Source organism: Alternaria ethzedia, assembly GCF_023757985.1.
Source record: "Alternaria ethzedia strain BMP 0044 chromosome Unknown scaffold_1, whole genome shotgun sequence".
In the NCBI taxonomy this organism is placed as follows: Eukaryota; Fungi; Ascomycota; class Dothideomycetes; order Pleosporales; family Pleosporaceae; genus Alternaria; species Alternaria ethzedia.
In genome coordinates this window covers 52251-67011 of record NW_026056194.1, presented here as the reverse complement: position 1 = coordinate 67011, position 14761 = coordinate 52251, and the positions used below count along the sequence as shown (strand labels likewise).

Here is a 14761-nt window from a genome sequence, read left to right as displayed (position 1 = left end):
TTAGTGATGCTAGCGGACCCAGCGCTAGGGTAGAGGTGAAGGAGAGTGTTCAACGGGCTCTGCAGAACAAACGGCACGTCACCTAGACTTTACTTGCGCTCGAGGAAAGCAAACTAGAGTGGCAGTAAATAGAAAGTAGCAGGGCTGAGGAGATTGATGTAGGCGGTGGAGTTTGGCTCGGTTGCTGTGGTCGATGTCGTGCTCTATCACCTGGTGAGTGGGCGAGTGGTTCCAGTCGCCTTGCGAGGTTGTACCGACATGTTGATATTGCTCCTTGAAAGTAGACACTCACCAGACACAGCTGAGCAAAAGAGATGATCGTGAAACGTTGAAATGATGCTAGTAACAGAAAAACTACGCAATACTCGAGACATTGATACAAGTACATCCCAATGCAATCGCAACTGAATACGCCCCAGCAACTGCCATAGGCAGGGAGATTACCCAAACACCGACCCAAGCCTTCGTTAATGCTTCTAGATGGAGTTTTCCAAGGTTTTGAGAATGAGACAGATGCACAAGAGAATGACCTGGCGCCAGAACATCGCCAAATCGAAAAGAACAGAATGCAACTAGTGAGCAACGAAAAGCGAAAGAGTCGTTAAAAGCCCCAACGGTGGCGTCTCCAACCACCTAATGCCCCGATTAGCAAGAGGTAAATCAACGCCAGACGCTCTTAGAATTAGGCATGAGGCTACCTCTGGACGAAGAACCACTAGTGATCCGTACAGGCGCTCGCGCATTCAAGCTGGGCGGTGCCTCCCGCGGTCGGTCGTCACCGACGTTCGCCAAGGTAGTGCGCCTTACAGCGCTTTTCATTATGGGCGTAACCCGCGGGCTGAGTACGCTGTTCTTCCAGTCAGCCTCGTGGACAGACTTGACCATGCGACGTGCTGCACCCGCGGAGAGAAGGGAGTTCTCGTTGGGTGGGCTACCAATAGTCGCTGCTGTCGGACTACGACGACGATGCGCTCGGTTCACAGGTACAGATCCACCGTTCGTGGAAGAACGACGCTTGATTGCGTGTCCGATTTGTCGGGCGTCTGATGGCGTCCATTTCTCTCCCTCTGAACTGGAGTGGCCGCTGTCTCCTTCTCGCGCGGGGCCCGACGAGGCGTTCTCTACATTGCTCAAGGATGAAGTGCGAGCGTTGTTGTAGATGTCGCGGAGAGGCGACGCACCATCGGAATCCGAGCCATATGCGTTGTTGGAACGAGATGTGGGGGATCCGTCCGAACGCTTAGATAGCGCGCCGACCGCAAAGCGCGATGAGCCCTTCAAATCTACAGAGGCTTTTGGTGGTGTAGGAATAGGTGAAGAGCCACCGCTTCCATCGTATTTTGGTATGGGGATGCCTGTCGAGTAAGTCGGTGCTGGCACCGGGGTGGAAGAATGTGTAGGCGTTCCTGCTAGGTGTTCTGGTGTTTTCTGGAATTCCGCAAGTGTACCATTCTCGGTGTCGTCCCTCCAGCGCACCCCCCGCTTCGTCTTTGATGGAGACTTCTTCTTCTTCATCGGCGAGAACTGAACGCTCTTCCTGGCTCCTGCCATCAATTTTCGGCGTGGTGATGACTTCATTGGCGATGATGTAAGATGCGGCGCGTCTGCCAGTGTTGGCAAAGCAATTGGTCGCATGGGAGACGGCTCCATGATATTCACTGGCTTCCTCCTTTTTGGTGTGCCTCTGTGGCTTGGCTCGAAGAACTCCGTGACTGGCAGGCCACCGTCTGGCCGAATAACTTGCGAAGTCGCGTTTGTACAAGAATTCATTATCTTCGTAAGCAGCTTCCTCGCCGCTTCGACTGCTTGGGCCTCATCCATTTGGGTGATTTGGCTTAGGATTGTGACGGTCTCGATGTGCGCCTGTACCAACACCTGGACGATGGCAGCATCGCCGCCCTTTTCCATGTCCAGCAGAGCATTGAGTTGTTCGCGATCGGCGTTCGATTTGAGTAGCTCGTACTCTCTTGTCAGGTTGGCAGCATCGTGGCCGTCAGCATTGCCATCCACCTCGGATAGACCCTTCAGCCCAACATGCAGCGCCGTGTCCATTTTGCTTGTCCAGACGGTACGCTCCAATCGCCTGTGACAATGTTGTCGCGTTTGTTCGAGTTCGGCGGATATTCCGACTGCGGTATCTCTCATTGCTGTGACTTGGGCGGGCATCTCCTCGTTTTCGCGAACATCCTTCACATTATCGAATGCTGCGATCCATGCCGAAATCATCGAGATGCGCTTCTCGGCCAGCTTCAAGGTCTTTGACATATTCAGCCGATCCCGACGGTCGGGCTCAGAGTCCACATAAGCCTGGCGCAAGCGTACCACAGCGTCTCGCAAGATGCCATCCTTCTTTTCGCTCTGCTTCTGGAATTTGACCAAAGCGCTTCCTTCGAAATCCTTCTGCTTCTTCATCAACTCCTCGATCAAGTGTCTCTGCTCATCGATCTTGACAAGATAGTCCTTTACGTGGCGGTTGACGTTGTATACGTTCTTGGTGACCTTGGTCTGGATGTTCTTCGCTCGGTTGGCGTACCGCAGGGTGTTCTGCGTCTCATCGAAATGCGCGCTTGACGGACTAACACAGACTATCATGACAGTTTTACAGTTTCCACCGAGAGAGAACTTGAGCAATCGCGTGAGTTTCGAGTTGCGGTATGGGATGTGGTTGCGCTTTCGGGGGTCACACAGGGCGTTGATACAGCTTCCCAGCGCGAGTAGGGATTTGTTGATGTTGGCACCCTCCGTCAGACGCTCTCCGCGGTTCTTCGTAGCGCTCGCGCGCTCACTACCTGCCAAATCGATGATGCTGAGGGTAGCCATTGTGTGGGGTTCGTTGACCGAGGCATTGCGATCCTTGGAGGACACGTTGATCTGGAGTACGGCGTGGGATCGGGAAGAGGTAGCGTTCGCTTCGGTAGGTGACATGGTTCGGTACTCGTTGCCGCGGACAATGATATCCATGACTTCTTGGACCTGTGGTTGTTAGACGCCTGTCGTGCAGTGTATCCCTCCTACTTACGCTCTGTGGTCGGTGGCTGGAAAGACCAGCGACAGATACAGCCTGGTTGGCATCCTCGCGGAGCATCAGGGGTTGTTTACTGCCGCCCTCTACAAGCAAGTCGCGAATTGTCTCGTTGTAGATTTCCAGATAGGAGAGCGTGATCTCGGTGACCTTTTCATCTTGTATGTCCTGGATCTTCTCGAACAGTTCTTGCATAGTCAAAAAGATAATGCCGGGCTGCTGCGATGTTCCCCTGTTGGAAGGTTAGTCCTGCTGCGAGTAACTAGCGGTGTACATGAACATACGTGATAGTATGTGTCTTTCCGCAACCTGTGGCGCCATAGGCAAAGACAGTCGCGTTGTATCCATCCAGCACACTGTCCAGCAGGGGCTTCGTCGTGGCTTCGTATACGTCGCCCTGGGAGGTAGTGTCGTCGAAGACGCGGTCGAATGCGAATGTCTGGTCCTTTGATCGCTTGCCCTGGGGTCCTATCGTTGATCGTCCAAACCGTTGAACAGCGTTATCTTCTGGAGGGTCGAAGATTCTGGTACAGGTCAGCCCTCATGACTTGAACAGATATGTGACGTCTCATACAGGCACTTCTCGTCCATGACCTTGATGACAGGCCGGATGCCCTTGTGGAGCTTCGGCGCTGGCAAGCCCGCCAGCGAACCGTCTCCGAGGAACAGCGTTTGGTCATCGTTCCTCGTGACTTGGGCTGCCTCTCGGATAGTGAAAGGGCGGACTCGTACGGTGACGGAGATGGAAGACGCGCCCGCGGCGGCCATGATTGCGCCCAAGAAATGAAAAAAAGCAGGTCAATCGCACTGCGCAGCCTCCTTTGAAAGCGTGGGGAACAGCCGCGAGCGAGGGTTTGGTGTTGCGGGCTGGAGTGCTCAATGACGATGTTCCAGCCGGAACTTCTGTTATGGGACGCACGGCCGCTGGTAAACAGACAGGGATCTAAATGCGGCAACCACGACCCTGCCGCCAAGAATGCGCTCTTATCCCCACAATTTCCGACGTGGCTGCGACACCACACGCCACATCACCCTCTGTCCTGCCAACGGGTGCACCCGACTGTCTTGCTACCATGAATGCGAACTTCGCCGACTGTGCGATCCCAGAAAAGTACCGCCATTATCCTCCCTGTTTGGCAAGCCCTACTCGCTCGTGTCCTTGGTCCTGAGTTGCGTAAAGGGGCAAGTGGAGCATCACAGCATGTGGAGAGTGAAATGAGAGATGCGCATCTCATAAAAGGATTCAACTATCATGCAAACATCAAACATGCGTCCGGCATATCTTCGTAAATTCCATTCCACGACTAACACCGCCTCCACCTCAAGTCCTCAACCCGCACCACCCATGGCCCATTCACACTAATCCAGCTGATCCAATGTCTCGGCCTACATCAACCGCAATCAGTTTCTACTGCTTGGGTGGTGTGCACTTCTGCCACTGCACGTACACGACTTGGGTGAATTTGAGATCGGTAGAGTCAGTGGTGAGGAGACCAGTGGCGCTGGCGTTGCTGCTGGTCAGGCGGACCTGCGAGTTGATGTTGAGCATGCCGTTGGTGCCGCATGGCGCCCACACGACCGAGGTGCTGTCCGCCTCGTCGTGCTTGAGGTAGTCGCCGTTTGTTGGTCCGTCGAACTTGTACTCAGTCGAAGTCTATCTCAGGTATCAGCATATTTGGTCCACGCCATTGGAGCTTGGATAAATCTTACCTGAGCAGTGTCTCCGGAGAAGTAGTAGGTAGACTTGAGAGTGCCAGAGACACCCTTCTGGATGGCAGAGTAGCCACGGTAGTCGGCGGACAGAATGGAGTACTGGAAGCCTCCTGGGTACTCAATGTCGACGTTGAGCTGGCAATTCTTGCGCTGCTCAGTAACGGCGATGCCGGGGCCGATCGAGGCGATGTACGCGTCGAAGATGAGCGTCATGACAGTCCTGTCGCTGTTGATCTGGGAGCTCATGGTGCCTTGCGGGCAACCGGTTCCTCCATAGCTGACACCGCGAATCTTGACCTGTGTTGCGTGAGCTGATCGTCTCGGAAATCCTCCATCTGCGCTTCTCGTACCTGACCGGGTGGAGGGGCGTCACCAAGCTCGACATTGGGGAACGCAGGGGCTGCTGCCGCGAGGGGAAGGAGAGCAAGGAGCCACTTCATGTTGATAGTTTGGAAAGACGGTCTTCGGAGAAGGCTAGATGTAGAGCTGATAATGTGGTAGATGAAACCGAGAGTAGAAGCTGGATGAGGATCATGGAAGGGAATATGCACCAGGTTATATACCAGTCCCTCGGCGCCAGCTCTTTACCTTTGATTGTCTTGACCACTGCCGCGGCAACACCATCTTGGGCGATATCTACAGTCCGACCACGATAACAGCTGCCAAGTGCCAATGGCACTATCGAGTACGATTGGACCGGCGGCCCGCTCGTGCTCATAGGTCCAGAATCGCAGAAGTTGCTCAGCTGAGTTCGTGTCGTCCGCTTAGCTGAAGTATTGTTCCGTGTGGATACATTCTGAGCCAGCCTCCAGGCTAAGTGTCGGTATCTGGGGTATGCGATAGTCTCGTTCCGCCGTGCATCTCGCTTCCAGCTGCAATCCTAACCCGAATCACAGCAACGGAGCATCTTCATTTGAGCTTTCCCGGCGCGAGGAGATTGAACCCTGAATTGTGGCGGCTCTTTGAATATCGTACGTCTGCGCCACCAGGTGGTGCAGTATGCGTGAAACTCTCGGCATCACCAATGCCAATGTCTTTTGGCGAGGTTTGCTGACATGCGAGTATCACGAATTCTTGCACAACTTGGTGGCGCCGTATGCAACCTACCCGGAAACCGAGTGCCGGCGGTACAGCTGCTGAAAGTAAACGCACATTCGTCGCGTGGGCATATAGATTCTCTTGATAGCGAATACGAAACCCAGACTCGCTGTCAACGAGGTATATCGTGGTCATTTCATATCAGATGACAGCTAGGGTACCAAAGTCTTTTTGCGCAAGCGAGTCGCTGCGGGTTTGAGCCGTTTCCTCGCATAGATTTTGGCTAGCCCAGTGGATGTAGATATGAAAGCGAGATGAGTCGAGCGTATTTGCCTAGGGTGCAGAACTCAGAATAGAAACGCCGGGCCTGGATGCTGGGTATAGGCAGTCCACGAAGCTGACCGAGAAGCAAACAAGCTCATCCGGATATTGTCTTTCATCTACAGATCCTGTATGTAATGCAGCAACGGAACATGTGCGGAAGCGAAGACTGAAAATAGTTTCCCTGCCTGGAAGGAGCGGCATAGTACTGCGAGGGTATCGTGGACGTCCAATTCGAAAGATCTGGAGAAGTGAGGAGTTCTTGGCGCGTAGATTAACCTTATATTAAAGCTTGTCGTTCCATCGGTGCTCGAGGCCCTGCCTTGATCAATTTTAGCGAACGCGATTTGCTGCCCTTGCAGATGTGAGGTCTAGAGATGCATCTAAAAATAATCTTAGAAGAGTTAGTCAAGTGCATGCATCAAACAGCTGTTGGACGCACGTGGTGACTCGGAGCGACGCCACGACCAAGGATGCATCGTATGAGCCTAGATTCAACTACTGCCGGTTCAGCAACGCGGGATGTAACCGGTGCAAGGCTTCCAGGCGAAATAGATTGAGAATTGATTACGCGCATCGTGTCGGGGTGATTCGACCAAAGCTGTCAGCCGGACCTGACTTGGATGGTAGGACTATGGGACTGTCAGTTGAATGCGAAAACAGGAAGCTGACTGTGTATGCTTGATACACGACATTCGTAAAGCTGTACGTGCAACTATGAGCTGAGAGGGCGTCCGGTACTACAAGAGAGGGAACGAAGAGACCTCTCCATGACACTAACGCGAGTGTAATAGAATCCACGTCCCGGTCCCGCCGCTTATACGTCCCGTTTCACTCCAGCCTACTGCGCAGTGTTTTCCCGAGAGCGCAGGATGGGTCCGCTGGGACATAGCCGAAATTTCCAAGAGCGCGTCCTTCGAACAGGCAACGCTACAGCTATGGATCAAGTAGCAAAGAAGCAGGACATCATGCAACGAGCAGTGCTGGAGGATTCGAGCCTGTGTTGATGCCGAAAGGCTGCAGAGACATCGGCGGCGACTTGCCCGGGTAAAGACAAGTAGCGGGGCGAGCAGAACAGGCGGCACGCGAATCTCGTCAGATAAAAGAACACTTCGATGCGTCAAAGAGAGCGTGCACTGCTGTTCAGGACGTCCGTAATGTGTGGGAATGTGTGATCAGGAAGATGCACGAGTCGGGCGTTCCCACCTTCGCGAAGGAGCGACCCCGCCGCCACCCATGTGGCTGAAGCGTGGCCGTGGACCCTTCGATTTGTCACGCCAAATGATGGCATCATCGCCGCGGTCCATTGCCCTTTTCCCAATCGAAGCGGCAAACTTGCGATACATAATAACTCACCACCAAAGTAAACCTCTCTCTCTTATCACACACTTTACTACCACCAAACTGAAGCTCCTCACGCTCCTCGTTTTGGTCATCACGTCTTACCTTTCCATGTCCTTTCTGACTAAATTCTTTCGCCCCTTCAGCAGTATGTCGAATGCGCCCGCGCAACCCATGAACGTGCCTTCGGGCGCGCAAACCGCCACTGTCGCTGCCGGATGTTTCTGGGGTGTCGAGCACATGTACCGGAGAGAGTACAAGGGAAAGGGCTTGTACGATGCGAGGGTTGGATACATCGGTGGTGACACAGACAACCCAGGGTACAGGGCGGTATGCAGCGGACGCACTGGTCGTACGTATTCCTCGATTTTGTTGCGCCACGAGGCGTGACGGGACATCTGAACACTAGCTGACTGTCAATCCAGACGCCGAAGCCCTGCAAGTCGTCTACGATCCCGAAAAAGTAACCTACCGTTCCCTCCTCGAATTCTTCTACAAGATGCACGATCCCACCACCTCCAACCGCCAAGGTCCAGACGTTGGCAGCCAATACCGATCCGCCATCTTTTACCACGATGCCGAGCAGGAGAAGATTGCGCGAGACGTTACCGACAAGGTGAACAAGCAGTGGTGGAAGGGAAGCGTCGCAACAGAGATCCTGCCTGCAGGGAAATGGTGGGATGCGGAACAGTACCACCAATTGTACTTGGACCACAACCCGGGCGGCTACGAGTGCCCGAGCCACTTCTTGAGGAGTTTCCCGCCGCTTTCCGACTAAGTTGGGATAAGATACAACGGTATACACGCGTCCTATCTAGAATGACATGTCCCACGGAGAAAACACCTTGTTCCATTTATCGCGATGCGTCTGACGGCCTTGATGATTATGATGAAATTCGTATATTCACGCTATCGAATATGTCTGTCTATGAAGGTGGCATGACCTCGAATGTCTGCGCAACCTCCTTCTCCCACGACAAGCGGTCCTTGCCAAAGATCTCCGCACCAGGCTTGAAGTTCTTGACACCTTCGTCCAACAATCCTGTCCTCAGAACAATGCTGTCGGGGCCGAGGGCCTCCTGCTCGTGGTACACGTGTGAGGTGCAGTTCTTGCAGTAGAACTATCAAGACTCGTTAGTGAATGCTCTCTTCTCCACTTCCATGGGAACTCCAGGGGGTGACATACGCAATGAACGCTCTTTCCAGAGTCACCCTTGTATGTGTATTTGCCTAGATCATCGCCCTTGGTGATCTTGAGGGCTTTCTTGGGGATGATCTGATTGAGCGTGTACGTGGAGCCGGAGAGCTCTTTGCAAGTGTTGCAGTGGCTAATCGATTGTTAGCTTGATCCTGCAACGAATTGTTGTTATAGGAACAGAATGACACTACTCACCATAGGATGTGTGCCTGCTGATCTTGCTGCAGGGTGGCAGTCCACTCTGTCTGCTTGCAATGGCAATGTCCCTTGAAGTCCGTCATGATGATCTGATTGGTCCTCCTAGTTATCCGTATTGAGTTTAGATGTCAAAGTATGTAAGGGAGAATGGACAACAAGGTATTCGAGAAGCGGTAGACATTTATATAAAGCCTACCTTGGACCCAGCGCTCGTTGCTTAACTGGAATCCCCGCCCCTCCACCCATTTAGCGTGATCCCTCCCTCATGCGGTCTGGAAATGCCAGCGTATCGGCAGCTGTGTTCTGCATCCCGATGCGGGTATTTGTCAAAGAGTTGTTGCATTAGCGGCTCCATGGTACATGATATCAGGGATGACGTTGTATGCGCCCACGGTTTATCAGTCGGGAGTTGACGCGTCGACGTATCCCGGCTCTTGACTTCTGGATCTATACAAGTCCGGCAACTAGGCCTTGGGCCATACTATGCGGCTCAGGATTGTCTTCCCAAGATAGGAAGAGTGATGGTCCGGAAGCAGTGGTCGCTTGGGGCTGCATGAGGGGTAGCATGGACTCGCGTTGCGATCAACAGCGCGAGCCGCAATGACGTAAGCGGGGCAGCTCCCTACTCTGGCACTGGCTGGAGACTACATCCGATGAATTGATGTAGAAAGTGACGTAGTCATATTTGGTTGGAATTTGAGTTCTGATGGTGATGGCGAAGGGCTTAGCGGGCCGTGGATGGAAGGAAGGAGCCTCCCTTGACAATTCCCAGGCTGGCGCGATCAGGCGCGTAAGTTTCGCGCTTGAGCGACCAGAGCGCTGTCTCATCACTTGTACCCATGCACAACATGCTTTCAGATTCTGCGTCGCAATTAGCTATCCTTCTGCGATACAATGCGCCCTGGCTTTTCTTTTAACTTAGCTGTGCAGGTCGGATGCAGCGCGGCCAACCTCCTCGCCAAGGCATCCTTACTGACCTTCTGGCAACGGAAGGAACGACGAAGTTCAATTTCGACCAAGCGCGAAGGACGTCTGTATGCGCCTAAATCACTTTGACTACACGGAGGATCATTTGAAGTCGTCTCGGAACAGCACCATGACTCCAGCTCCTATCTTTTCATCACGCGATACTATTGCAAAACCACCAATGCTCAACCATACCTTCTAATGCGAATTTAGACTGCCTTTCCGTCCTAAGTTTATGACCAACGAATGCGCCCAGGTTTGCGAAGCTTACTGCGTCTAGCTCGTAGCTTATTTCCCCGCATTCCAGCGAAGATCCAGGAGATCGTATACCTCATCTATTCCCGGACCGGAAAACCATCTGGTCGGCTCGGCGCAACGCATGCCGAGCGCTCTATAGTACACAAAATGGTGTCGCAAATCTTCCAAGAACATGTAATAGGAAGGCACAACCTGTTGCATCTTGAGGACGACTTGAGTCGGTACAATCATGCGTTGGCTTACACCTTTAGGGACCGTTGTTGCGTTGGCGACACTACCTTTGTATGCTCTGGCTGCGACCTGTTGGCGGGATACGGAATGCAGCGGACCTGTTGAAGCCGCATTCAAAGGTACCTATTCTATCAAACTCGTACTCAATTTTGCAATACTGATAGATCAGGCCCATGGAACTCTAACATCTACGCTCCCTCATCGCGAACAGTCCGTCCAAGATCAGTTTTTACGATCCGAGACCGTCATCCAGCCAGCTATCCACGTCTCGTCGTCCTCCGCGGCAACGGGACGAATGTCATTTTCGATTTTGGTATTGAAGTCGGTGGCATCGCTTCTATCTCATACACCAGTAACGGGACCGGTGCTATCGGCCTCGCGTTTTCCGAAGCGTCAACCTGGGTAGGTGAATGGTCTGATGCATCGAACGGGAAGTTTGCTGGCCGTGATGGTGCGTTGTATGTCAACATTAGCTCTGCCGGTCCACGGACATACACGATGCCAGATGAGGTGATGCGTGGAGGCTTTCGATATATGACGGCTTTCCTTATCACGGAAAGCGGTACCTACGTCAACGTCACGGACGTGCAGCTTGAGATAAGCTTTCAGCCTACGTGGTCAAACCTAGAGGCTTACCAAGGGTTCTTCGATTCCAACGACGAATTGCTGAACAGGATTTGGTATGCAGGCGCATATACACTTCAAACTAACGCCGTACCCACCAACACGGGACGCTGGGTCCCCATGCTCGCGAACGGGTGGGCCAACAACGGCACTCTGGGTCCAGGCGATACCATCATCGTTGATGGAGCGAAACGAGACCGTGCCGTATGGCCAGGAGACATGGGCATTGCGGTTCCCTCCACCTTCGTCAGTACCGGAGATCTCGACAGCGTCAAAAACGCACTGCAAGTCATGTTCGACTACCAGAATCCGGATGGTTCATTCCCTGAAGCTGGCCCGCCGCTTTTACAGCAAAACAGCGATACGTATCATATGTGGACAATGATCGGTACCTACAACTACATGCTATACACGGACGACGCAGCCTTTGTGCAGAGGAACTGGGCCAAGTACCAGAAAGCTATGGAGTACATATACGCCAAAGTCCAAGTCGAGACATCTGGTCTCCTCAATCAAACCGGCACCAGGGACTGGGCGCGCTGGCAGACTGGATTCAACAACACGGAAGCAAATGTCATTCTATACCACACTCTGCAAACCGGTGCTAAACTCGCTACATGGCTCAACGAAAGCAGTTCCAACAATTCAGCAGCAACTTGGACATCACGCGCCACCGCCCTTCAAACAACCATTCTCACCCACTGTTTCGACTTCACCTACGGCGCCTTCCGCGACAACGCCACACTCACCACCCTCCACCCCCAAGACGCAAACAGCATGGCCATCCTCTTCGACCTCATCCCACCTTCCTCCCAAACCGCCCAAGACATCTCCACAGCGCTCACAAAGAACTGGACGCCCATCGGCGCCGAAGCCCCCGAACTCCCCGGCAACATATCCCCCTTCATCTCCAGCTTCGAAATCCAAGCCCATTTCACCCTCGTCATCCCAACAGGTACAACTCGTGCCCTCGAACTCATACGCCGAAGTTAGGGCTGGTATGCGAACCATCGTAACGGTACTGGCTCGACGGTTATAGAAGGGTATAGAACGAATGGGACATTTGGGTACAGACAGGAGAGGGGGTATGGGTTTGATCCGAGTTATGTGAGTCATGCTCATGGGTGGAGCTCGGGGCCTACGTCTGCGCTGACGGAGTTTGTGGTCGGGTTGAGGGTGGTTGAACCGGCGGGGAGGAAGTGGGTTGTTGAGCCTAGGTTTGGGGATTTGATGAGGGCGCAGGCGGGCTTTGTGACGGGGCTGGGGAAGTTTAGGGTGGGCTGGGAGAAGGAGAAGGGTGGAGTTGGGTACGGAGTGGTGGTTGAGACGCCGGTGGGGACAAAAGGTGTAGTGAGGCTCCCGGTAGATGGGCTGGGTGGGAATGCGACGGTTGTAGTTGATGGGAGAGTTTTGAGCAAGGAGCAGTATCGGGAAGAAGATGGACGTGTGGTGTTCGATCTCGAAGGAGGAGTATACAACATACGGGTCGGCACGTAGGGTTGGGCCTGGTAGGGCTAGGTGGTGATTGAATTTATTCAGATGTCATCCTTAATCCACTTCCAGCAACTGGTATCGCCCGCCATGCTTGTCTAACGCATCTTCCACTCTCTCCATGATAGCGAGAACCTTCTCTTCTTCGAGTCTCCTTCCGACAACTTGTACAGCCACAGGCAGACCAGCCATCTTCTCCGCATCGTAGAGTTTGTATGCGCCTTGTGCGACCCCGTTCAGTTTCTTGATGTTGAAGTCGGATGGCAGAGCGTCTTTGGCAGGATCGACGTGCGTTACGGGGATGATTCCAGAGGAGTAGTCGAGCTTCATATAGTTAGCGAGGGCACAGTAGTGTTGAAAAAAAAAGACTTACCAGATTGAACATGAAAGTGTAACCGCAGCTGCTTACTGCATCATGCATACCGCCATGAGGTACCGCAGGAGTCGCATTGGGTGGAGTAAGCATGACATCCATGTTGGCCTCCTCAGACCACCACTGGTAGAAGTTCTGCTTGTACGCCTCGCGCTTGCCAGCGAGCTGCCAGTACTCGTGTGCAGACTTTGGGTGCCAGTCGCGTAGCAAGCCAGCCCAGATGTCGTCGCCTTTGACGTACTTGACGTACAGGTAGTGCGCGTACTTGATGAACTTGGGCAGGCGCATGTAGTAGACCAGTTGCGCCGCACCCAGATCATTCCACTCTCCAGTACGGAAATGACCCATGAATGTGTTACCGCCGTCGCTGAGAAGAAGTTGTGATGCGAGCTTTAGAGCTTCGTACGGCGACGGAGGCTCGACGTCGAAGACTTCGTGGCCTTCAGCCTTGAGTGCTTCGACGGTTTGGTCCAGAGCGCGCGCACATGCTGGCGAAGGATCTGCGACGTGATCGGTTCGCATGACGCCTATGCGGAGCTTTGGCTTCTCCCTAAACTCTGTCTCGATATCCTCTCTCCATTCCAGAGGATGGACAGTGTAGTCGTATTTCCAGGGCTTCATCTGGATGAAGCTTCGCGTGAAATAGGTCAAATCGTTCAACGTGCGCGCCATGGGACTGAAGACGGAAGGTATAGCCTCCTGGCCCGACATGCTAGTGTTCATGCCGACTTTCGGCCACCGACCCGTCGAGCATCGTATCGAGTAGCAGCCGGAGAAGTGGGCGGGAGCGCGGACCGAGCCAGCGACGTCTGATCCGATGCCAATGCGACTACCACCGAAAGCCAACAGTGCCGACTCTCCACCCGTTGAGCCACCTGGCGAGTATTTGTCGTTGTGAGGGTTCTTGCATTGGCCCCAGACGTCGTTGGTGGATTCGAAGGATAGGAGCGTGGTAGGGAGGTTGGTCTTGACGAACGGCACGGCACCAGCATCCTTCAGTATCTTGACCATAACTCCATCTTCCGTCGCAGGCTTCCCGGTATTCCTTGAGTATCCGACAGAGATGTCAAAGCCCTTGACTTGTATTGAGTCCTTCAATGACACGGGGATACCGGCAAGCGGCCCCTTCAGATTGACCTCCTTCTCCGCCCATTCTTCGGCTTCTGGGAACAGTATCTCCGTCACGCAATTCGTCTTCTCCTGCGCCTTTATCGCGACTTTGCCGTACGCGCGCAGGATATCGACTGGGCTGGTAATTTGCTTGTGGACATCTTGGACGAGCTCCTGGATGGGTTTGCCGAGGATAGAGCGGTCTTGTGAGGACAGAGCGGACAGGTACGGCGTGGGGAGTGTCGCGATCTTGGAGGCGCGTTCCGACTGCTTGCGCTTGCTGGTGGGGGAGAGTCAGCTTGTGGCATTGGCCGAGGTGTGGGGTGTTGGAAGCTTGGGGCAGCTCACCAGTCGGCCTTGTGTTGTCTGTACTCCGAGAGACCCATCTTAAGGTTGCAATTAGGAAGAAGATAAAATGACCATAGAAGAAAGCTTCAGAAGAAGCTGCAAGGCCCTCGGGAACGGTTATCAGTCACATGTCGCGTGAGAGCCGCGAGTATGCGTCTGGCTATCTGGGAGCTGTGTCGCCTGGACCTGCCGCATTCGAGCTGACCCGGGCTGGATGCGGGGAGCTCCTATCGTCTTCCCTTTCCAACATCAGAGGCACAACCCCCATCTTCGGTGCTCGTACGCGACTTCTCGCGAAATCCTGACTATGAGATGGTCTTGATCGACTTGCACATATGCAGCATCGCGTAATTCGATCATGGGCACGGCGAGCGCTGTACTAAACCGTCCAACAGCCGTCCGGCACAACTCTTCAGCCTGGACGCCTCACTCCCAAAGTCTCCATTTCTTAACGCTCTTGACGCGGGCACCCGTCTGAATCGCGCGTAAAGATCAGCTAACCAATGCTTACGAGATACCACCAATCCGC

The 14761-nt window shown here is 53.6% G+C and overlaps 6 protein-coding genes across 6 annotated transcripts; 2 read left to right on the top strand and 4 right to left on the bottom strand.

The window, feature by feature from the left end:
- Nucleotides 1-660: 660 nt before the first annotated feature.
- J4E87_000020 (uncharacterized protein) lies at nt 661-3790 on the bottom strand (the record flags this gene model as incomplete). The annotated part of the gene is made up of 4 exons (XM_049371680.1): nt 661-2973; nt 3020-3254; nt 3307-3546; nt 3597-3790. The coding sequence occupies 4 exons, from the start codon at nt 3788-3790 to the stop codon at nt 661-663; spliced, it is 2982 nt and encodes a 993-aa protein (XP_049237814.1).
- A 640-nt stretch (nt 3791-4430) lies between these two features.
- J4E87_000019 (uncharacterized protein) lies at nt 4431-5175 on the bottom strand (the record flags this gene model as incomplete). Its single annotated transcript, XM_049371679.1, has 3 exons — nt 4431-4676; nt 4733-5032; nt 5086-5175. The coding sequence occupies 3 exons, from the start codon at nt 5173-5175 to the stop codon at nt 4431-4433; spliced, it is 636 nt and encodes a 211-aa protein (XP_049237813.1).
- A 2410-nt stretch (nt 5176-7585) lies between these two features.
- Nucleotides 7586-8213, top strand: J4E87_000018 (uncharacterized protein; the record flags this gene model as incomplete). Its single annotated transcript, XM_049371678.1, has 2 exons — nt 7586-7787; nt 7861-8213. The coding sequence occupies 2 exons, from the start codon at nt 7586-7588 to the stop codon at nt 8211-8213; spliced, it is 555 nt and encodes a 184-aa protein (XP_049237812.1).
- Nucleotides 8214-8361: 148 nt separating this feature from the next.
- J4E87_000017 (uncharacterized protein) lies at nt 8362-8914 on the bottom strand (the record flags this gene model as incomplete). Its single annotated transcript, XM_049371677.1, has 3 exons — nt 8362-8556; nt 8622-8763; nt 8829-8914. The coding sequence occupies 3 exons, from the start codon at nt 8912-8914 to the stop codon at nt 8362-8364; spliced, it is 423 nt and encodes a 140-aa protein (XP_049237811.1).
- A 2116-nt stretch (nt 8915-11030) lies between these two features.
- On the top strand, nt 11031-11903 carry J4E87_000016 (uncharacterized protein; the record flags this gene model as incomplete). Its single annotated transcript, XM_049371676.1, has 1 exon — nt 11031-11903. One exon carries the CDS (start codon nt 11031-11033, stop codon nt 11901-11903), a length of 873 nt encoding a protein of 290 aa, XP_049237810.1.
- A 555-nt stretch (nt 11904-12458) lies between these two features.
- J4E87_000015 (uncharacterized protein) lies at nt 12459-14270 on the bottom strand (the record flags this gene model as incomplete). The annotated part of the gene is made up of 3 exons (XM_049371675.1): nt 12459-12725; nt 12775-14164; nt 14233-14270. The coding sequence occupies 3 exons, from the start codon at nt 14268-14270 to the stop codon at nt 12459-12461; spliced, it is 1695 nt and encodes a 564-aa protein (XP_049237809.1).
- Nucleotides 14271-14761: the final 491 nt, after the last annotated feature.